The following is a 24,845-nucleotide window of genomic DNA, read 5'->3' on the forward strand; positions in this document are numbered from 1 at the left end:
CGCCTTTTATGTATACTCCATGAGTGTTGATGACAACATCATATACTTTAGATATTTTTTAAGCTTCTTAATAGTATTATTTTCCTTTCCTCATGTGTTGGTTTCTTAGAGCATTCACATCGGTGGTGGTGTCTTACCAATTTTAATGCCACATGTGTCAGAAAATAATATTATTTATATTTAATTAGACCAAATTTCTATGTCACGGTTGCTGCAAAAAACCATCATAGTTTTGGCCAATTTTGCTCGTAAAACTAATACCTTTTCACTTTTTACATACAAAAACATAAAAATTTGAAGTATATTGTGAGACCTGTGGGACCCAATTTAAATTTTTAATGAGTGATATGGATATTTGAAAAATATAATTAAGTTACTTAAATAATTGAAAAGTGTGAAAAAAATATATAAAATTAAATGGGGTCCATTTATACTACTAATTTGAGTGACATGGATGTGAATGCTCTTATCTAGTACCCACTATGATTGTAGACAAGGCCGTCTCAAGTTTTTGGAGGCCCTGTGTAGAATAGTCACCGTTTAACCATAAAAATTTAAAAGAGACCCTATGTACTCATGATTTAACCTACCAAATATTTTATGAGGCCCTATTTAGTTATAATTTAACCTTGAAAATTTTGAGGCCCTATGCAGTAGCCCACTTTGTACGCCCTCAAAGACGACCCTGATTGTAAAAAATATGAGATAAAGGTGAAAGAGAGACTTTGAGGAAGAGGAACATTTTGGGAAAAGTGTGAAATACGAAAGTGTAGTGTCTAGATGTCTATTACCTTTTTGAATATGAGAAAGTCGTTGTCTCTGAATTAGGATGAACAAAATACATAACAAAATTATTGGAAAGAATGGATTGGATGGACAAGAATATTGGCCCAATATATTTTCTTACACCTGATCATTAATTGTTATAATTCCATTACATATAATCCTAAGACAACCTTGACTTTTTCAAATTGAATGATATATAGGAATTTTAGATAGATGTCAGCTAGTTGTTTGTCAATGGTAATATGATCAAGAGAAATTAATTTTTATTCTACAATGTTAATGTGCTTGGTAAGGTTACGTTGGAACAGTTTTTTTGAGATATTAATAGCACTCATTTTTATCTAATTGTAGCTTAAGAAGGCATATATGAAACTCAGAGTTTGTAAATAGAGGACCGATCACTGAACCTATCGATATTGGGAAGCAAGTACATATCCTTAAGGCAAGAAAATTTTAGGTCAATAAAGTCGACACACATGCGTCATTTGTTTTATGACTTTTAGACGAAAACCATGTTATCTATCCAGGATGGATACTTGACCTTGATCGTCATTGCGCTTGCATCCAACCCAAACGTCATCTTGAGCATTATGTGGCCATTCACCAATACTCGCTCTCTTGAAAAGCGAAACGAGGAACCTTGAAATGTTTGTATGTCATTTAGATCAAGTCGTAGCCCCTCAAAGGCATCCCAGAACCAGATGTCCGTTGAAATTTTGGGGTCGATTAGCACTTATTTCACACCCCTATTATCATTCTACATTGTGATGACCATGGGATTGTTTTTACGAGGAAGGGTGCTAATAACATCCTTGCTTGAAGAGGTGATTTCAGACCCCGGTTCCTTCTCTAAGCATATCTCAGAGATGGTGTTCACTATCAAGACCTAACTAACATACTTCTGACGAAAAGAACTAAATTCTCCTCCACTAGCGAACCACAATGGTGTTCACGGAAGCGTTTGTGCTTTGTTTAATCATCTTGTTGGAGAAGGTGACTGTAGTGATTAGAGAATGGTGATGAGTGTGACCCAAATTAGTTTCACCATGTCCCAATTGTACTTGCTAAAAAAGTAAAATAAGGGCATCTTTGTTTCTGAAGGGTTGTATGTGATATATAGGGTTGTTAATGGTGGTTAGAGTTAGTTCACATAGAGTAGTGAGAAGCTTTATATCAGTGTTTTTTGGGTGAATGATTGATCTTCTCTCCTCAATCCTAAAGCTGAGGAATTTATAGGGATCTTTTAGGGTCCGGATCCTTGAACCCAGGGAGTGGTTATCATGCTTCTTTCATCGGAGTGTGAAACGTAGAAATCGTTATTTCCACTATTATTCGAGAGAATGTGGTTCCCTCCTTTCGGAATGAGCTTTTCATACCGTTAAATCATAAGGACATGTTACAACCCTCATTTTATAAGTGGGTGACGTGTGGACTGAACTAAGCCCAATAGAAAACGAGTGTTGCGATCAATGAGCGAATATTAAAACCAATGAACAACTAAAACCTAACTATGAATGACATATGGTACGAGTTATGTAGTCATTCAAAATTGATTTCTTTTACTTCCCTTTAATTTACATTCTCTTAAACAAAACAAATTTATTTCAATACAATATTAAAGTGATATTAGAGTACCATAAAAATAAAAGTACTTAACCAAAAAAAAAACCTAAGTAACATTGTCTAATTATATCAAATAAATAAAATAAAATAAAAATCTCATAAATATATCTTAAATGATAAAATGGCCGTTGAGTTCTAGTCTCCACTAACATCACAATATTATATCCACTCAAAAACATCCCTCCCTTTGCGCCCATATCTCCGCACCAACCACCACTCTGATGCCACAACCCCTCGGAATGCCCAAATTTCCGGCCGAACCCGCCCAGTTCCCAACTCTAGTTTGACTTACTTTTTTCCCTCTCAACCACCCCACTGGTTCGTATTCTCATTTTCCATTTCTTCTTCTTCTCTCTTAATTTTTTTATTCTATTTCAAATTTGGAGTGTCAATACAAATTCTATTTGAAAAGTAATAGGTAAGTAGCCTTGTAGACCTTATTTCAGAGGAATAAGTGAAATGTCGCAGATTTAAACTGATGCACTTGCATCTGCGGCCCTGATATCTCTGCACAACTATCAACTGAACTGACTTAACGAGACGAAACAGTGACTAATTTATACAGGAGAAGTGTTGGTTCATATCTCATGAGGGTGCTTCAAATGCCCCAACTTGTAAAACACGGTCCATTTCAAACTCACCCGTGTTCTTACACTTCACATTCATCTTCAAGATTACCACTATGTTTCGTTTCATTCAATCCTTCAGGTAGCCCTGCAAATGACATCAAGACTGGTTGTAACAACAATAACAACTTGATTCAATCACTATGTAGAGGAGGCAATCTGAAACAAGCTGTTGAGCTTTTGCGTAGCGAGGCGAACCCGACTCAAAAGAGTTTCGAGCTTTTGATATGCTCTTGTGTGGAAGAGAATTCTCTTTCGGACGGGGTTGATGTTCATCGGAGACTCGTTGATAGTGGTTTCGATCAGGATCCGTTTTTGGCTACTAAGCTTATTAACATGTATTGTGATTTGGGGTCTGTTGATGATGCTTGTAAGGTGTTTGATGAAACGCGGGAGAGAAGTATTTTTGTTTGGAATGCGGTGTTGAGAGCATTGGCGAAGGTGGGGCGGGGTGAGAAGTTGTTGGAGTTGTATTGTGAGATGAATTGGATTGGGGTGAAGTCGAATAGGTTTACGTATACTTATGTTCTTAAAGGTTGTGTTGTTTCGGAGTTGTCGATTTGTCCTCTTAAGAAGGGGAAGGAGATTCATGCTCATATTCTGCGACATGGGTATGAAGGGTGTGTTCATGTTATGACGACTTTGTTGGATGTGTATGCTAAGTTTGGTTGTATATCGTATGCTAGTTCCGTGTTTGGTGCTATGCCCATTAAGAATATTGTTTCGTGGAGTGCGATGATTGCGTGTTATGCCAAGAATGAAATGCCTGTGAAAGCGTTGGAACTGTTTCAGCTAATGATGCTTGAGGCGTGTGATTCTGTTCCGAATCCAGTTACTATGGTGAGTGTGCTTCAAGCTTGTGCAAGTCTTGCTGCATTGGAACATGGGAAGTTGGTTCATGGATATGTTCTACGGAGGGGTCTTGATTCTATACTTCCGGTTCTTAACACGCTTATAACAATGTATGGAAGATGTGGTGAGATTTCGACGGGACAACGAGTGTTTGATTATATGAAGAAACGTGATGTTGTTTCGTGGAATTCTTTGATTTCTATTTATGGTATGCATGGTTTTGGAAAGAAAGCCATCCAAATTTTTGAGAATATGATCCATCAAGGAGTTTCGCCCAGCTGCATATCCTTTATTACTGTTTTGTGTGCTTGCAGCCACGCAGGCCTTGTCGAAGAGGGGAAGGTTTTGTTTGAATCTATGCTTAATAAGTACAGAATCCATCCAAGTATGGAACATTATGCTTGTATAGTTGATCTACTTGGCCGAGCTAATAGGTTAGACGAAGCAATCAAAGTAATCGAAAATATGGATTTCAAACCAGGGCGTACGGTTTGGGGTTCCCTACTTGGATCTTGTAGGATTCACTGTAACGTCGAGCTCGCCGAGAGAGCGAGCGCTATGCTTTTTGAGTTGGAGCCTAATAATGCCGGCAATTACGTGCTTTTATCAGATATTTACGCGAAATCTAAGATGTGGAATGACGTTAGGCGTGTAAGGAAACAATTGGAATCTCGCGGCCTGCAAAAGATTCCGAGTTACAGCTGGATTGAAATCAAAAGGAAGATATACTCACTAGTCTCCGTCGAAGAGTACAACCCGCAAATAGAAGAGCTTCGTGCCTTCCTAATTACACTGTTAACCGAGATCAAGAATCAGGGTTACGTCCCGCAGACAAACGTTGTTATTTACGATCTCGACGAAGAAGAGAAAGAAGTCATTTTATTGGGACATAGCGGAAAGCTTGCGGTCGCATTTGGACTCATTAATACTTCAAAAGGCGAAACCATTAGGATTACAAACAACTTGAGATTGTGTGAAGACTGTCATGGTTTTATGAAGTTTGTTTCGAAGTTTGTTAACAGAGAGATTCTTCTTAGAGATGTGAATAGGTTCCACTGTTTTAGAGATGGAGTTTGTTCCTGTGGTGATTATTGGTAGTTATTGGCAGAAGAATAGTACTGTGTAGTTAAAATTGAAACCCTTATGAGAGTAATTCTAATATAGTGACAGAAATTGAATGATGCCATGGTTCCAAACACAGAAAGCCCTAGTTGAGTTGTTCTGTAAATTTTGTCTCTTCTTATTACAAACAATACATCAAAGTTATGTTAGTTTGTTGTATATTTGTATGTTAACTTTTTATTTTTAATGCGTAAAAATAATATTTTATTTTCAATTTGCATATTAAAATTGATTGGCATATATGTATTTAATGAAACTTGGTAGTGGCATACTTATTTATTTTGTCTTAATGTATTATTTGGTCCCTAACTTAATTTTAAATTTTATTTTAGTTCTTTATTTAATAAGTGTCCGTTATACGTCACTTTAATGTAATTCTGTTTGTCACTTTGGTCTTGTCTTCTAAATTTTGTTAAATTCAGTTAGATTTTGATGACATGAAATTGTTTTATTTCTTATTTATTTAAGGTTTAAATGTAGTTTTAGTCTCGCTACATTAAATTTGATAACTTTTTTGTCCTCATTTGAAAAAAAAAAAAAAAAAAAAAGCTTTTTAGTCCTCTTTAAGGTTAAAAATAAGCAAAAGTTGTAACAGGCTATTGTGATTGAGAGGAAAAGATTTACTCAAATGCAGTGGAATATAGAAAAAAGATTTAGACTAAGAGATTTTTTGTGTTGTTGTTGATGTTACTGGAGATGAAAAGTAAGAGATTTTTGAGTTTAATTAAACCCAAATTGGTGGAAGATGATGAGTTTATTTAGACCTAAAGCTTGGTATCGATTGCTTGCTTCATCCACTTTAAAAACATGTCCAAATTCAGCAAGGGTAAACATGATCCCAACCAAGTTTCTTGCAAAACAATACTAGTATTCGTTTAAGGTTTTTCACACATATAAATAAAGTAATAATATTGTCATAAAACATTATATTTTTATTATATTAATTTTATTAAAGTATTGGAATTAGTGTACAAAGTAATAATTAAAGGACACAATTGGAAAAATAACAATTATTTCTACATTAAAAAGTGATAATGACATTTATTGTGAAACAATTTTTTTTCTCTAAAATAACACTCATTTTGAAACGGATGGAGTAATAAACAGGAACGCAACAACATAAATACTTTAATTCCTAAAGAATTTGTTAAGCGCTTACACCTAAGCACATCATTCATCTACAGAGTCTCTCACCTCACATGAGCAGGATTCCTAAAACCACCGTAAAAGACCATCGTACATGGCTTCTCGTTGTCGTGGGCAAGTCGTGACCATCATACAACGTAATTGTTGGATTTGGTCTCCCTTCATATGTGGAGAAACACCCAAGTATGAATAGTCTACTGGTTTCACTTATTTAAGTGGAGAGGATAAATTTAGGGTTGTAAGAGATGGAGAGAAAATATGATTCAAAAGAGAGAAAAGAGGAAAGAAATCTATTCGCATTTTTCTACAACCAATCTCACCAAATCAAAAGTTCTGGATTCGTTAACCGTTGGATCAAACTCAAATTTGAAGTGCACGTTTGCAATACCTGTATCTACCTTTTAACCGTTGGGATCTTCAAAGAGAAGTATGAGCTAAGAGATAATTGCTTTGCACTGAAGCTGCAGATTTGTGTAATTTTTTAAACTTTTTGATTCTTATTTGTAAGTTAGTTTGTTTAATAATTTTGCGGTTGTTAGCACTAGTTTGTGAATCACTTTAAAACTCTCTTGTACCATTATTTTCTTATAGTGAAACTATTTATTTAGTCTGAACGAGTTGTAATTTTTACTCTCATATTAAGAGATTTTCTTCGTTAAAATATCGATGTTCTTTGTGTCTTTATTTGTTGTCGTCATATATTTGTTGTTGATTCTAATAGGTTCTTACAAGTTTGAGGAATCTATATCTGTTGCGTATTCATCTATTATTGTGTCTTAATTTTCTATTATTAATATGCTTACAAAGGTCTCTGAATCTTCGTGCATTTGCAGGACGAACATACGTATTTTTTTACCAAAACAATTCATAAATTTGATGACAACAAAATTTATCATATTTATATTGTTTTTCTCTATTCTATATTATTATTAAATTTATTTAATTTATTAATGATAAATATGTATTTATATATGAATTGTACGCTTAAAAAAATTGTTTCTAGACAAATAACTTGAATAAAATTGAAGTTTAAAAAAGATATAACTATGATGTATTACAATCATTTTGTTAACGATATTAAAAACACTAATTTTAACTAATTAATCCGTCACAAACATTATTTTCGTTATAATTTTTACAATAAACAATATTAATATACTATTATCAAAATTATTTTAATTTAGAATTTATAAAAATATTAACTTTAACTTTATTGATTATTGATAAATAAATATTTATCTCCTGGTATAAGCAAACAATTATTTTAGCCACCCATTTCCAAAATAATATAAGATACAAAATTGAAGTACAAAATATATATTCTTAATATAAAATCATTAATATAAGATATACAAAAAATTTAAAATAATTAATATAATTATAAGATACAAAAAGTTCTAGATATATAAAAAAATTAAAATCATTAATATAGGTTGTATATAAGAGAAATACATGCATGGAAACAAACCGAAATTCATATATTTAGAAAAATAAGGAGAGAGAAAATTTAAATTTATTTAAAATTTAATTTCGTTTTTGTTTATGCCAAGGATATAGATTATGTATGTCTCATTCTTTGGTTTATGTTCCTCAGATTGGTCGCGAGCATGAAATTGCTCTTTGCCTCGTGCAAAACTACATAGATAAGGGATCTACATTGTGAATTAGATCAGCTATCGCTCTTGATCATCTCAAAAACTATATATATGTGGAAGCATATAAAGAAGCTCATGTTAGAGAGGTATTATGTTAAAATGAAATATCGATCACACATAATTCATTTATACAATTCTCAAATTTTTTTACCAGGCTTGCAAAGGTCTTCGGAATATGTTTGAACAGCAGATAACTCTTGTCCCGATAAGAGAAATGACTGATGTGTTGTCAGTTAAAACCAGAGCCATTGATCTTTCTAGGGATACATGGGTTAGAATGAAGAAGATAGTTGCATACAAAGAGAAATGACTGATGTGCTGTCAGTTAAAACCAGAGCCATTGATCTTTCTAGGGATACATGGGTTAGAATGAAGAAGATAGTTGCATACAAAGGGGATCTCGCTAAAGTATGCACCATATTTTGGAAAATTTATGATTCTATATATCTCTATTGTGTTCTTAATTCGTCATGTCACATATTTTATATCTATTCAACAGGTAGTGGATGTTGATAATGTGCAGCAGAAGGTTACTCTAAAACTAATTTTGAGAATAGACTTTCAGGCTCTCGCAAACAAATTGGTATGAAATGCTTTCTATTATCTTTCTCCATTTTCCATTTTCTTCTAGTTTCCCCTTCTCTTTCTCTATTCTCCATTTTCTTCCTCTTTCTCTTCTCTTGAGTTCTCTCTTCTCTTTTTCCAAAATGAAAGTAGTTTCCTCTTACTATCTTTCTTTAATCAAATGGGCTTAGCATCTCTTACACCCACTTATTACTATTACTTTTACTAATTAGGCCCAATAGCTATTTAATCATTATTCTACCAGTAATTCTAAATAGTATAATTAATCCATTAATACACAATCAAATAATTATCACACTAAGTAATAATTAAATAAATAACTACTAATAAAATAATTATTTAAATAAATAAATAAAATAGAAAAATTGGGATGTTACATATAACATAATTCCAATCATCCAATTTATCGTTGTTGGATCAACTTCAGGCTTTCCCTTTGCAATAATTTGTCAATCAAACTCGGTCAAAATCTACAAGATAAATCATAAGTTGAATAAAACAGTTAGAAAATGCACACAATTTGAGGAAACATCAAACATTCCTGGTTTGACCTTCTTTTCTGCAACTGTTATCCCATATGTACACTTAACATCTACCGTCAATATATGCCTACAAGGACCTTAATTACGATGAACTGTGTAAGGACCGTCATTATACATTCTTGTGCATAATGGGCTCAGATTTATCTATACATGATGAGGAAACCAATATAATTATATAAGTGAAGTAATAGGACCATCATTATACATTCTTATGCATAATGGGCTCAGATTTATCTATACATGATGAGAAAACCAATATAATTATATAAGTGAAGTAATAGGTAGCATTTTAAGTGGGTTTCTTCAATTTGTCTGAAGTCGAGACTGCATTTTTGTATTAGATTATCTTGCTTTCATAAATCAAGTAACCATGGATTACTGCATTTATAGGAAGACTTACCATATAAGGCAAGTTACAACATTTTGGTATAATGAATGATAGGGTATGTAACTTCTATTAAAAACCTAAGATCGTAGTATATTTATTATTTGAATGCAGGATTACCCACAACATTTGGAAGAAGATTCTAGCTTGGATAGGGTATAACAGATATACTACAGTGTGAAGTCATGAGAAGATATGACTAATTCATGAAACCAAAAGCAAAGGTTGGAGAAGACAAATTTTGAATATTGTTATAGCAGAAACAATGTATGGTATTTGGCGAGCAAGAAACGCAATGGTGTTCTCTCAAGTCTGCATAGATCCTCAATTGCAAGACAACATCATATACAACATAATTTTGAGGTGTACAATGCATAGAGTAAACATCAATAACCTATGTATCAAGTAATTAGATGAGAGTAAAAATATAGTGATTGAGATAATCAATGCCTAGATTCGGTTGGATCGGTTGTATTGAAAGTTTTCGAAAATAAAAAGTTCTTCTTTGATTCCAAAAAAGCGATGGCCAAAACAATAAGAAAAGTGTCATAGAACATGAAATTGTTTCAATGCATAAAAAAAGTCACATAGTTTTAAAAAAAGCCAATGAAATTATTTTTTCATAAAAATAAAGTATTTTCAACGCGCAATTACAGAGATTAAATTATAATAGACAACAAAACTCTCTAACCAACTTGAATTGATATAAAACGTAAATATATTTTTATAAATTAGATAGAGAATATATGGCTGGCTGCAACTAATTGGTTATCCAGAGGTTACTTCCCACCGACTCTGAACGACACCAATATTTGTTTGATCCCGAAATGCAACAATCCGCAGGATATGAAAGATTACCGTCCCATCTCCCTCTGTAATGTGGTGTATAAATTGGTGTCAAAAACTCTTGCTAATAGAATGAAACATTTATTGGAGAAATGTGTTGCGGAGGAACAATCGGCTTTTATTGAAGGAAGATCGATTCTCGACAATGCTATGATTGCTTTCGAGGTAATCCATACCCTCAAAAGACAGACACGAGGAAAGAGATCGAATCTGGATCTCAAAATAGACATCAGCAAAGCATATGACAAGGTGGACTGGGGTTTTTTAAGAGGTGTGCTATCCCGATTGGGTTTTGACGAGAGATGGATTCATTGGATCATGATGTGCGTTACCTTGGTACACTATACTGTTCTTGTAAATTCGGATCAAGCAGGACCAATTGAACCAGGAAGAGGACTTAGACAAGGAGACCCACTGTCTCCTTACTTATTTATCCTTGTAATTGAAGGTCTTTCCAAACTCATGACAGCATCGGTAGCGCGTGGTGATGTCCACGGAATACAAATCTGTAGAGGGGCACCTATGGTGTCCCATCTACTTTTTGCTGACGACTGTTTTCTGTTTTGCAGGGCAAACTTATCTGAAGTGAGAAATATTATGAAGGTGATTCAGACTTATGCGGAAGCCTCAGGACAGGAGATTAACCTGACTAAATCGGAGGTGTTTTTCAGTAGGAACTTATCCAAACCAGCTCAGGAGGATCTTGCTGGTATTATGGGGGTGCGCCATGTGTTAGGAACGGGGAAATATCTTGGGTTACCATCTATGATTGGTATAAGTAAAAAGGCTACTTTCTCTTATATCAAGGACCGAATCTGGAATAGGATTAATTCTCGGAAAGGAAGATCTCTCTCTAAAGCGGGTAAAGAAATTATGATCAAATCTGTTCTTCAGGCTATTCCATCATACATTATGAGTCTTTTCATTCTACCAGCTTCAGTTATCCAGGATATTGAAAGAATGTTGAATGCGTTTTGGTGGGGTGGTGGTAAAGAGGGCGCAGGAATTCGCTGGATGGCGTGGGATAGATTAGCATGTCCTAAGGAGTATGGAGGATTAGGATTTCGGGATTTTACTGCTTTCAACATTGCTATGGTGGCAAAACAAGGTTGGTCCTTAGCTTCGAATCCAGATGCACTTGTTTCTCGTATCTTCAAAGCAAGGTACTTTCCTAATAACTCCTTTTTTGATTCTTCTCTTGGCTATAATCCGAGTTTTATTTGGAGGAGTATTTGGAAATCCCGCGAGGTTCTAACATTAGGGTGCAGGTGAAGTATCGGTGATGGTAGTAATATTAAAATCATGCAGGAACCTTGGATTCGAAGTAGTAGTGAAGGTAATTTAGGAGGCCCACAGAAACAAGAGGTTTACCAGCTGTCAGTTAATAATCTTATGATGGCTAATGAGAAGAAATGGGATATAGAAGTTGTTAGAGATCTTTTTGATGTGGTGGATTCGGAAAAAATTCTCAAAGTCCCATTGTTGGAAGAGGTTAGACAGGACAGGTTGATTTGGAAGGAAGAGCAGGATGGTATCTATAGTGTGAAAAGTGGCTACAGTCTTTGGTATCAAGCAGTTAGAAGTAATAAGGAGGGAGGAGGGTTGGAGAAGTGGAGCAGTATTTGGAGTATCAAAGCGCCACCGAGAGTAAAGCACCTTCTTTGGAGAATTTGTGCGGGTTGTCTCCCTACCCGTAAGAGACTTAGACAACGTTATGTTATGTGCCCGGAAGTTTGTCCGTTATGTGAGAGTTCAACCGAGGATGAGTGGCATTTGTTTCTGGATTGCACACCTACTAATCAGTGCTGGAGAGCGGCAGGTCTTTCTAATCTTATTGAATCTCGTTTGCATGTTTTTCAGGACATTAAGTCGCTTCTTCTTGATATTTGCTCGAAGGAAGACAAGGAAGTTTCAGGAAGACTTGCGGTTATGATAGATGTTATTTGGAAAAACAGAAATGACTATGTCTGGCAGAATGAGAAAGATGACGCGACAACCTTGGGATTTAAAGCGGTCCAGATATGGAATGACTGGTTTCAAGCTCAAGATAATTCAACAAATAATGCTCGAGCACAACAAGCTTTAGTTTGGAGTGCTCCATCTGTGGGCTGGCTTAAATGTAATGTGGATGCGGCTTTTAATAACAATAACGGCACTACTAACAGGGGGTGGTGTGTGCGTAACCACCTTGGAAACTTTATCTACGCATGTACTTCATGGGATCCCGGAATTCTTCCCGTTTTGGAAGCCGAAGCTTTGGCTCTTAAAGAAGCTATTCTTGGAGCTATTTCCTCGCATTTGGAGTTTGTGATTTTCGAGAGTGATTCCCAAATAGTGACACAAGCTATCCATTCCAATAGGAAGGGTAATTCTGAGTTTTATATCATTATTGAGTCCATTCGTAGTTTATTGTTTTCCTTTCCAAATTTTGAGGTGAAGTTTGTCAAACGTCAAGCGAATTCGGTTGCTCACTCTCTTGCGAGGGCGACCAATTCTTGGGCTCGACGTTAGGGGTGTGCAAAAAAACCGGTTATTCATAACCAAATTAGTATCCAAATTGATCCACTTTTTAAAATCCAATCCAAATGTTAAAATATAAAATTGGGTATCCATTTTATTATCCAAATATAAACCGGTAACCACAATAATAATGTGGTTTAGTTATTGGATACCCAAAATTTGTTATGTATTAAATTTATATGTTTGTCTCTTTTTATGGTTAACCACATACTTATGATTATGATGAGAAAAGTTAAATTTCTCTAATAACACATTAATAAATTCTGAATTAAAATTTTAATTTTAAATAATTATTTATTAAATTAAAATGAAACATGCTTGCAGTATTTTTAAAAAAAGACTTGTTATTTCTAATATATTATATGATGATGAGACTTAATGATGCTAAATTGAAAATGAAATTTTTTACAAAACACAAATTCTAACTCTCCTCACCTATATAATACTAAGTTAAAAATGAAAACCTGTAATACATTACGCAAACTATTTCATAATTTTTATAACTTTTTTTATGATATTCCTACTAACTGATAACTACTACTAACTGAAAATGAAAATGAAAGACTTGTTATTTCATAATTTTTTTTTTATGGTATTCAGGTCTCTTAGTTATTAGGTAACTGATAACTACTACTACATAAAAAAAATATCTTCAAATAATTTAGATTACCCACTACCACTTAAACTAGCTTAAGTTTTGTTAACTTAATTAAAATAAAATTGATTTTAAGAATTGAATTGATTTTAAAAAGTTGGTATTCCTTTAAAATAAATAAACTAATTTAAGTGAAAATTGGTTTAAAAAGTTAATACAAAGTAAATAAAATTAATTTTAAATATTGAATTGGTTTTGAGAGAAACCGGTTTAAAACTAGTTTTTTTTAAAATTGGTTTTTTTGTGAGAAACCGGTTTAAAACCGAACCGATCCACATGTAAACCAGTTTTAAAAAATAAACCGGTTTTATGAAAACGGTTTTAAGATCCAAACCAAACCATATATATGATTCAATTTAGTTTGGTTTTTGATCCATGCACACCCCTACTCGACGTAGTATGTTAGTTTCGGTTCCTCTTTGTATTGAACACATTTTGATTAATGAAGTACATTAAGTTTGTGGTGATAAAAAAAACTATTTTAATTTAGAATTTAAATGAAATATACCTATTATAAATAAATTTTACACTATGAATTAATCTTAACTGTTTGATATTCTTTTTAAGTAATACAATGATTTTGATATATTGACAGGGTAAATGTTTTTACCGAAACCTGTTAATAAAAAGTAAAAGTAATTTTGAATCTCAAAATTTTCTAAACCCTAAAACCGATGTTTCCTACTATACAAGAAATAAAACAAAAAGTTTGCAGAGTTTGAGCTACTCCTTTTCGTCTAACCTAGCAGCGCCATTGTATTTCAATCACACCACTGGTTCGTATCATCATCTTTTATTCCTTCTTCACCATTCCTTTTCCTTCAACTCTGATTCTTCATGCTTCCCTGTAAATATTCTTGTTATATTTTCAAAAAAAAATTCACTGTGGCGGGCGCATAACTCCGCGACGGCAGCTACATCCACCGTGTTGATCTCGTAAAATGCATCTTAGGCCGCCGCCGCAACAGTTTTTTGCGCCACCGGCCATTCCCCTTTGCACGGCCACGAGCAGTGAGCAGTTGGCTGCTATTACCTATATTAGCTAGTTAGGTATAGGTTAAGTGATTATGCTATACACTCTTAATTAATTAAGTTGTTATCCAAACAGAGTATACAGTTTTGGTTGGGCCATGTAATAGAATGGCCTCATTTGTTGTAAATAAAATTCACTGAACGTGATGGTTAGATTGTAGTATATTGTTATGTTTTTTATTTTAACAAATTAAAAAATTAAACTCGAGATTAAATTCCAACATTGAATGCGTCTTGTTTAGTCTTCAACTGTTTTAAACCCTTCAAACAGATGGAAATTGCAGTCAAATTGTAGATATATAACCGAACAACAGTATAGGCTAGTTTAAGACTTTAAGTGTCTGTTTGGAAGATGGATTTTGAGGGGCTAAGTCTTTATTTTAATCAGTGTAATCAAATAGTAGCGCCATGACCGATATGGTGGATATACATGGCGGTTTTTGGGCTCGCCGCAATGTTAAATATTGGCCGATATTGTAGGTTTTTCTGCCATAATCCGTTATAACGGCGCCACAAAGCGGCCGGTATGGCGGGATTTTGGATCTTCACCATCCTCCATTGACATCACTGATTTTAATGTAAATTTAAGTTTTTTTATGAGTTGAAAAGTTACCATGATAGATGATCATATAACAATCAAAGTAGTCAATAGGTCAATAATGGCGCTATTCCGCTATAGCAGAGCAGAGGCCGACCACTATGGGAAGAGCCTTAGCGGTGCAGAACACTGTAGCAGCCGCTGTAGTATAGGTTAAATAGCGGGATAGTGGTTTCTAGCACACTATCCATTTCCCTCTAAAAAATCGAAATTACCTCCTAAATTTACAATGTTTTAAGGGTAGTTTTGGATTTTTCAATCAAATTTGAGTTGTGACTCAATCTTAACCTTTCTTCATAGTCGTTTAAGCACTTCTAGAATCACGTGTGCTTTGATTTATGAATATTTTATGAGTTGAGTTATTTGTTTAATTTTACTGTAAATATATGTTTATAATTATGATATGTAATTTGTTCAAAAAATTATCAAATAAAGCGGTCATTTTGCTATTCCATTTTTGGGGTTGGCCGCTTCACGTCGCTATTCAGGAGTGACTACTCTATGACTACTCTGATAACAATACAATCGCACGTCATTCATTTTTAGAATCGTTAGGTAGAAAATGAAAATAAGCCATCCTCTCCCCTCCATAACAGACCCTAGAGCTCAAAAAATTGAATTTTGTTTTACTTGTTAAAATTAATATGCAGTGAAAACTTTGTTACGAGTATTGAAACATTGTTTGTAATAATTAAATGATATAGTTATTTGGAATGCATGTAGTGAAGGATGGTGGTTGTTTTAGCTTCATCCTCTGATGCTAGTGGTGGGATTGGATGCTGGGACCTTCACACAGGTACTGAGCAGATCCGCTATAAATCATTATCTTCCCCTGGCCATGGACTGGTCTCTGTTGGTGATCGTTTTCTTGCATCATCTCAGCTCCGAGACGCATCAACTTCCTCTGGTTCTGTTTTCTTCTGGTCCTGGTCCAAGGTGATCTTTTTGTTAATTTATACTGCGTTTATTTACAGATTAGTTAGTATTTTTTATCTTGCAATTTTCTTGCACGATGAATGACGAGGACATTGTTTCTTGTGTAATCGGTGTGCAGCCTCAAGTCGAAGTAAAGAGCTTTCCCTCTGAACCTATTACACCTCTTGCGGCTAATCACAGCGGCACCTATCTTGTTGGTGGAGGTTTGTCAGGTGAAATATACTTGTGGGAGGTGAGTTTTCTTCTTCGGTCTATTATTATGCATCAAGGGTTTGTTTCAGATTGATGGTTGATTTTTCATGGAAATATATTATGAAAATTGAAACCTAGATTGACAGATTGTGGGCAGTATGTTGAACTGGGGGGCATGTCTGTTTTGACCGCACTGCGGGGCAGACTAAGGTTTTAGGCCCACACCCTCTAATAGCCCCGCCCCGCCCCTTTTTTTGTGTGGATATTAACATAATTTTTTTTGCAAATTTTAAGCTTTAAAGATGAAGTGTCTGCGGGCCCGTCCCGCCCTCATTTTTTGCAGGGCGGGTCGAAGTTTTAGGTCCGTGCCCTCAACAATGCCTGCCCTGTTTTTACGGGCTTTTATTTGGGGACTTAAATGGGGCGGGCATGCCCGTTTGCCACCCCTTTGCTGAATTTTTGTGGCATTAGGTGTTGGAATTATAAATTGAAAGAGTGAACTTTTTTTTTCTGTTTCTCTTTTTACTTTACTGAGTTGCCTCCATTACTTGTTAGGTTGAAACCGGCAAATTGCTTAGGAAGTGGCATGGTCATAATACGGCTGTTACTTGCCTGGTATTTTCTGAAGACGACTCACTTCTAATATCTGGTTTTAAAAACGGAAGCGTACGAGTTTGGTCTCTCTTAATGTAATTAATACTCATTTTGTCTCTCCATTTTCCCCCTTTTTGAATTAAAGACTACTTGGGCACTTGCTAACCATTGTGTAAAACACTATTCTGCTTGTCATGGTTCACAGGATATTTGATGATGTGAGAAGACGGGAAGCAAGCCAGATTTACGAGTATAGTTTTTCAGATCACACTTTGTGTGTAAATGATGTTGTGATTGGTTCTGGAGGGTGCAATGCAATTATAGTTTCGGCATCAGATGATCGGACCTGTAAGGTCTGTTTTACTGCTTTCGTGTGGAAGTATTGTAGAAAAATAGATAATCAATGAAGCTTGTTTATTGCGTCATATTTACTACTGCCAAGTTAAATCGCCAATCATTACTATTTGAAATTTTTTTAATCATTTATAGTTATTTGTTGTTTTCCAGTTCACAGATGTCGTTTCTGAATTCTAACGTGTTTTTCGTTTTCAAAGGTATGGAGCTTATCTAATGGAATGCTACAAAGAAATATAGTATTCCCTTCAAAGATTAAAGCTATTGCATTGGATCCTGCTGAACATGTCTTTTATGCTGGCAGTGAAGATGGAAGAATATTTATCGTTGCACTTAACACCACAAAAATTGCTACCAATAATCAAGTATCGTATATCATTGATTCATTTTCTAACCACAGGTTATCTTTTCTCCCATTATTTTTTAGATATTGAACTTATTGACCTGTCGACATTCAATCTTTCATTATTTTTTTCATTTTTCCTAAATTTGCATGTTATTTCCCAAAACCTGGCAATGATGTAGCTTAAGAAAATAACTTACAGTTGGGATTGCTTTGTTTTCATCTTTTGCTTCACCGTGGCTATAGTTGTAACGTAGTTAACTCACCATGACTATAAGTTATAGATTGTTTCCCAAAATATGTTATTTCCTATATAGACTAAAAATTATTTTCTTAAGCTATCCTGAAGAGGTTATTAAAATAAATTGAAAATAGCTTATGGACATGTAACAAGCTGTTTCCATAAGTTCTCTCAAGTAGCCTCACACGTGTTTATGTTAATAGATAAATTCAAATAAACAATCAAAACAGACCCCTTAGTCTTTGTGGATGATATATCTAGGATAGTTGATGTCAGAAATCATTAGTTTGTTTTTATCCAGAGCTGATTATAAGTCATTAAGCTCCAACTATCCCCCTTTAAGTTTGTTTGTAAAATCTCGCGTACCTTTTTGCTTCAGTCCTTGTGAATTACAGGAAAAACCTGATTCAAGTTGTGTAGTGTAATTTAACTAATTATCTTTCTCAATCTAACAGCAAGGCAGTTACTTGCTTGGCATATAGCGCCGGCGATAACTGTTTAATATCGGGGTCTGAGGATGGAATAGTTCGAGTTTGGAATGCAAGTACTCATAACATCATCCGTGTCTTTAAACATGCTAAAGGTATTGCAAACTCTTGATGAAATATGACCTGCTTGTAGTTTGAGATTGCTTTTGCAGAACATGCTTTCTGATTGTATATCTTGTTTAATAAAGCTCGTTAATGTGCAATTTATCACAAACCTTTTTAGGGCCGCCTTAAGTTTTCAGAGGCTCCGTGTAGATTAACCATATGTGACAAAATGAATAGGGCCCTATTTTGCCATGGTTTAACCACGACAAATATTTTATGAGACCATATTAAGCCACGGTTTAACTGTGTCAAGTTTTGGACCCTGTGTGGTAGCTTGCTATACACGCCCTCAAAGATGATCCTAAACCTTTTTATGCAACTTTTACTTTGTCAATACCCAATATTGTTATATTTAATGACCAATTTTTTGTTGTTGCAGGACCAATAACAAACATTATTGTCGTTAGACCCGAAAATGATTCAAGCAATCATATGTCATCTAATTTACAAGCAGCCTCAAAAAAGAAGGGAGCTCAATTTCCTCCTTTGGAAAAATATGCAAATTCAATACACGGACATTCAGTTACCAAGACTATCGTCAGTCTTGGGGATAGCGATAGATGCATGGATGTTTCATACCTTAGTTCTCATGTGATTTCTAATTACAGTAAAGAACTTCAGGTCTGTATCTAATGACGATTCTGTTTCTTTAATTTTATTTTTAATTAGTCATTATCGAATCCTAACTGTGAGCTAACCTCTTTTAATCTATGTCTCAGAATCAAGGTTCAGCTGCCGCTTCTGAAATGGAGATAGAGAAACTTAAACACGAATGCCAAAAGTCTGCGCAGATGGTTAATCAATGGAAGAAAATGTATGAAAACCTGCATCAGTTTTGTGTAAAAGAGCTAGTAGATGAAAATAAGAACTAAGTCAAGTTATTCTAGTCAGTAACGTTTTCGGATTGTTTTTGTTCCTCCTATTATTATAAGCAATTTTGGTTTCTTATTCGGCTTATTGTTTTTTGGTTTAAGAATTTTCATCCCTTTTGTTGGAGAGTTTTGGGAATTTTCTGGTGTAAAGTGTAAACCACATTACATTTAATACCTGAGTCACATTTTTCTTATGAATCATTCACCTTACCTATTTATAATTGATCTGTTGTTGATAACTCATGCATGAGTTTCAACACCTAAAATTGTTATGCAGATCATAAAAAATAGGGCGACATTGAATCAACTAGCCTAAAGTCTCTATCCAATAAGAAATTGTTGTTCGTTATTCAACTATGTATTATTTTTTAAAATTCCATTTTTCTTGCGGTAAATAAAACGTTGCATTATATAAAAAAAAATTAATCATGCATTCATCAAATAAAAATGACATCGTTTATGCAAACCACCATAGGCTTACCGCTTATACTATTCACTCACCAAGATCTCCATACTGAAAACAAGAGTTGAACTCCCACCCTTATGATATAGGGGTTGCTTTTTTTCCAATTAATGTGTTCTCACTCAGCACTTTGAAAAGTCTTAAATGTCTCAAGGGTTTGGAGTTGCGTCTCTACACACCTTTCACCACCTCAAATTGTTTAGAAACTTCTATTTTATTTTAAATTTAGTACGGAGATGCATCTTCGTATGTACAAAAGGTTATTTCGAAGATTAATTTTCGAAACTTAGTTTATTATTCTGTGAGCTTCCTGGAGATGCATTTTCAAACTATGCTCTGTTAGTTCAAATCAGAAACAGGCGAAAACAATGGCGGAATGAAGAAAAAAAAACATAAATTAACATCAAAATAAACACTACATAAATTTAACATTACATGACATTACAATCATGTGGTTCAGGACATTGCAACATTCTTATATTATCCTTGTCTCATTTTTGAATCGTCACATCTACTTCAATCAGACCTACTGTTGAGTAACGGTAAAAGATACTCCACATAACCTTCAAATCATCATCCGTCTTCAATTCAAGCATGATGAACAATATCTTTTCTTCAATATCTGTCTGACATTTTATCAACATAAGTTAAATTATTTCTTGCTAATTTATTCTTGTACATTATTCTTTTGAAAAAAAAAAAGATTATTGCCGTCAAATCAAGCCACTTGCGGATTCGGATTAGCGTCATCTCATGCCGCTATTCGACACAAAAAAGATATTTTTGCCAAATTAAACTATTTAAATAGCTATATGTCGACTTTTTTTTTTCTCATAAATTATTTTTGTTGCTCTTGTTGGTTTTCTATTTTGTTGCTCTTTATCTAGGAAACATTTTTAAACTTGTACAAAAAAAAACTAGTTTATATATTTCTAACACCATCAAGCATTCAACATTGGGATTACAAAGAAAACTTCACAAGTGAGTAATGCAAGTTTTCATACATTTTCTTCCTTTGATTGCATTAAGATTAACTCAAAACTAAAACTCAAAGATAAGATAATGAATATCCTTTAGCTACTTCCTTTTGCTTGTAGCACAAGGCAGTTCTGAATCACATGTCCAGGCTGCTTGCACCAAAAACACACATTCTTTCCAGCCAGACATTCTCCAACATGATTCTTCCCACATTCATAACACTTACTCGCCCAAGGTGAATTCGAGGCTCGGACTTGTTTGCTTTTGTTCTGAGAAACTCTGACCTTCAGATGTTGAGAATACTTACTCGGACTCGGACTCTGACTCTCGGACTGCTCCCATTCCTGTTGGCATTCTTCATCAATCTTCTTCAAACCCTCTTCCGCGATGAAACTCTTATGCACTAATGAGGTATAGTTTGTGAACTTATGTGGGGCTAAGCTGATTCTGATATCAGACCTTAATCCCCGTTCGAAAATCTGAATCTTCCACTCCTCATTCGAGGCGTAAAAAGAACGGGATGCAAACCTAGCCAACTCTTCGAATTCAGCCACATACTCCGCCACAGACATATCATCACCTTGCTGAATATGAATAAATTCTTGTTCCTTCCGTCTCTGTAGAAACTTCGGGAAATACCTATCAAGGAACACTTCTTGAAAACTTTCCCAGTCTATCTTGTTTCCCTTAGCTATCATTCTGGCTTCTTCCCCCTCCCACCAATAATCCGCTGCTCCCTTAAGCATAAACGCCGCAAATTTTACCTTTTGTTCGTCCGTGCACTGCACAATTTTGAAAATCTTATTCAGTTCTCTTATCCAAGATTGGGCCTCCAACGGATGGTCCCCTCCCGCGAAAGACAGAGGGTTGAGTTGGAAAATGTCAAAGAAGAACTGATTCGGGTTTTCAGGCGGAGGTGGAGGAGGAGGTTGAACCGAGCAATTAACCAAATTAGCAAGAACATCTGTTTGCTCTTGCATTACTCGCATCATCTGCTTCCACCAGTCTTCATTAAATTCCAAAGGTGCTTCCGTATTTTTCTTAGGCCTACCTCGGCCACGACATCCCGAATTTTCTGCCATAATTCTGCATAGAATGCACAGATATTAAGTTGATCAGACTTAACTTTTGCCAAACTGATCATTACAATGCACAATAACGAAACCGCTCACTACAATCTACACTAACTAATCAGTAAACACACAGTACAAGTATTGTCGCTTCAACCAAGTCCTAAGTCGGATGTAAGGCCCGTCCTTACTTTTTAGAGGCTCTGGACAAATAATAAAAATGGACACAACATGTGAAAGTCAGGGTGGTTCTGACTTTTTAGAGGAACAACACAAATAATAAAAATGAATCTCATATCGGTAAAGTTGAACGGATAATTAAAAAATTAAGAGAGTAATTAATAAATAAAATGAACATTTTCACAAGAAATGAAATTAGTAAATATTTTAAATTCCACAACATTGAAGCATCAATTGAGTTATAGATACTATGTCATATGATGATAACGCATGATTTGAGAATCAAACCTTCATCCACAACAACAACAAAATCTTGCATGCTAAAACTGTGATTCTCAAATCCGTACTTTTACAATTGAAACGTGAAATGAAAAATTGAAATTAAAAAAATAAAGTAAAAATAAAAATACACACCTTAGTAACGTCAAAGCTAGTTCAAGAGGTTAGAGGGAGATACAGTGAAAGCTGAAACCGTGAGAGGAAGGATGTGTGAATTTTTTTTAGGGAAATGCTAACAAGTGCCCCAGGGGCACTTTTTAAGAGCTTAAAAGAGTAAGTTTTTCTTGGAAATATAAGTAATTAATGCATCGAAAATTGAAATAGTTAACTTTTTAAAGAATATTTTCTTTAAATAGAATGCTTAAAGAGTGCCCCCGGGGCACTCGTTAGCATGACCCTTTTTTTTATTGGGTTATTTTTTGGTTTTGTTTGACCTCTTATTGATTAGGAGAAATTTACCTCTCACCGAGAGTTTTATTTGGTACCCCAAAGAATGTGAAAAGATTAAAATACTCAAACAAATTTCACAAAATTTATCGGTAAATATTGAAATGTTTAAATCAATACAGTCTGGAAGACATCCTTCAACCAGTTCTCACCGAAAACGTCCGACACTGAAGGTCGCATCCCATGGTTCGAAGTTGAAGAACTTCCCAGACAAGAGATGCCTGAGTAGGTCAGGCGTATTGTTATCGACTTCAGCTTGTTGGATTTCGCCGCCTCCCTTCTGTCAGCTTTTGTTAAGTGGTGGCACCCTGAGACATCATCATTTCATCTTCTATTTGGGGAGATAACTATCACATTAGATGATGTCTCATTGTTATTTCATATTCTCATCGCTGGTACATTCTTCATTGCTTCCCAAATTAACCCGGGGACAACGCTGGCGCAGGTTGTAGAGGATTTAGAGATAGGTGAGGGTGTGGTCTCAAGGAGTTTGCCACTAACAGAGGCTTGCACCCTAGGATGTATTGGCTGAGGGACAAGTACGATAAGCTTGTGGCAACAGAGAGGTTTGAGGCTTCCGTTAGGACATGCATGTTACATCTAATGGCATGTACTCTCTTTGCGGACAAGTATGATGTTTATATATATGTCCGCTACCTTTGGTTGTTCAGTAGCTTAGACACTACAAATTGGGTTTGGGGAGTAGCGGCGTTGACTGTGTTATACACCACACTTGGAGTTGCTTTTTATCCTGATACTAGACAACTAGCTGATTACTTGAGCATATTACAAGTATACTAACATTGCTTTTTTTTATTTTCACGTTATTACTTGAGTTTGTTTGTTAGATGTCATATTAATCATTTTTTGTTTGTTCAATGTTGGATATACAAGCATTTCCCCACATATGTGATAGAAGACTGCAGAATGTCCCAGCGAGTGCTCCATTAGCGAGGAGATGGAACGGAAGGCAGGCGGTTTGTGCAGGTGTTACGGAGTATATGAGAAGGATTGATGCGTTGATAGTATATGATGTCGTCTAGACACTATACACGGAGCACCGTCCCCATAGCCCATTTGATGATGCATAATTGTATTCAGGGCATATGAGGTGGGAGAACCACGTGGCTAGACACCTGCCTGAAAGGTATCTGCGACCGTTTAATTTTGTTTAGGACACCCCTCGTCCAGTACCTGAGGCTACAGCTGGTGGAACTGACAATTGGTTTTAGATCCACATCACCATCTTTGCCCGTGAGATTAGAGTTAGCATAATTTTGGTACAACATCCTTCATAATGCGAGGATGGTTACTTGAAGTGGTATCACAGTATATCACACCTGCGCCTCTTACCATCGACTGCAGGGTCTTCTGATGTTCTAGGGCCTTCTAGTTCTAGGGTTTCTGATGTTGGGGTATGAGTTGACGACGTGTCGCCGCCATCACCTCCACCTCCCGTAGGGGACCAAGATAGCCGCCTCCAGTTGATTGTTGTTCTTGCACATGACCTCACGAGTTTGTTAGACCCGAATGGTGAGGTTTTTACCGGATTATCTAGGATACCACACATAGCTCGTGCGGGGCCTACGTAAACATATTATATTTTGTTGGTATTATATGTATATTTTGTGACATAGACTTGTTATCACTGTACTTATTTATTGCATAATATTTTGGGGATTACATGATTCAAAGATGAACACAGCATAAATCATATAACAAACACAAATTATAAAACACTAAACATGAAAACCTATGTACTACCAGACGATTCTAGATGTTTCAACATCTTTATTATGTCGTTGAAATATCTTTTTATCTGTGCATCCAACTCAATCGGACCTTAAGTTATCTTACGGCGAAATGATTTTCACTTGGCCTTGACATCTTCAACGGTCTTCAACTTAATCAGGTTGTATTTCACCCTTTCATTATTATTAACCAAATCTTCGTGAAACTCAATCTTTCTCATCGTTCTGTTATCGGTATCAGACACTAAGTCATTCAACTTGTCTGTCAAGTTGGCAAGGGATGCGACACCATTTGGAAGCTTGAATTTAACAGGAGGGTTGTTTCCGTTGAAACACGCTTCCGCCTTAATTAGAAATTTAGGAAGAGACGGTTTTTTAGATGTCTTTCATAATGTACGCCCCTATTCATAGAAATTAAGATTCATTCTAGACCACACAAATTTGTGGGTGCAATCAGAACCCTCCAAATATGTCAACAAAATCATGATCGTTGAAAAGTTCCAAATGAGTAAACTACCGAAAATTTAAGTATACTAGAAATTTCTGATATTCACTGGGAAACTTCAAATAAACTATCAA

At 35.2% G+C, this 24,845-nt stretch overlaps 3 protein-coding genes across 4 annotated transcripts; 2 read left to right on the top strand and 1 right to left on the bottom strand.

The window, feature by feature from the left end:
- The first annotated feature begins 2,560 nt into the window (after nt 1-2,560).
- On the top strand, nt 2,561-5,304 carry LOC131629949 (pentatricopeptide repeat-containing protein CRR2, chloroplastic-like). Its single transcript, XM_058900752.1, has one exon. It carries the CDS (start codon nt 2,997-2,999, stop codon nt 4,983-4,985), a length of 1,989 nt encoding a protein of 662 aa, XP_058756735.1. The 5' UTR covers nt 2,561-2,996; the 3' UTR covers nt 4,986-5,304.
- An 8,710-nt stretch (nt 5,305-14,014) lies between these two features.
- LOC131629920 (protein ROOT INITIATION DEFECTIVE 3-like) lies at nt 14,015-19,295 on the top strand. 2 transcript variants are annotated; one of them, XM_058900721.1, is made up of 9 exons: nt 14,015-14,119; nt 15,697-15,909; nt 16,028-16,141; nt 16,657-16,790; nt 16,901-17,048; nt 17,250-17,449; nt 18,089-18,216; nt 18,606-18,847; nt 18,946-19,295. In XM_058900721.1, exons 2-9 carry the CDS (start codon nt 15,703-15,705, stop codon nt 19,096-19,098), a joined length of 1,326 nt encoding a protein of 441 aa, XP_058756704.1. In that variant the 5' UTR covers nt 14,015-14,119; nt 15,697-15,702; the 3' UTR covers nt 19,099-19,295. The 2 variants fall into 2 exon arrangements, with proteins under 2 accessions (XP_058756704.1, XP_058756705.1); XM_058900722.1 differs by having other exon boundaries at nt 14,045-14,119; nt 15,702-15,909.
- Nucleotides 19,296-20,497: 1,202 nt separating this feature from the next.
- Nucleotides 20,498-22,289, bottom strand: LOC131629950 (uncharacterized). The gene is made up of 2 exons (XM_058900754.1): nt 22,204-22,289; nt 20,498-21,625 (listed from the first exon to the last, which is right to left on the bottom strand). Exon 2 carries the CDS (start codon nt 21,619-21,621, stop codon nt 20,635-20,637), a length of 987 nt encoding a protein of 328 aa, XP_058756737.1. The 5' UTR covers nt 21,622-21,625; nt 22,204-22,289; the 3' UTR covers nt 20,498-20,634.
- Nucleotides 22,290-24,845: the final 2,556 nt, after the last annotated feature.

The sequence above is a fragment of the Vicia villosa genome, unplaced genomic scaffold (genome assembly GCF_029867415.1).
Source record: "Vicia villosa cultivar HV-30 ecotype Madison, WI unplaced genomic scaffold, Vvil1.0 ctg.000622F_1_1, whole genome shotgun sequence".
NCBI lineage: Eukaryota > Viridiplantae > Streptophyta > Magnoliopsida > Fabales > Fabaceae > Vicia > Vicia villosa.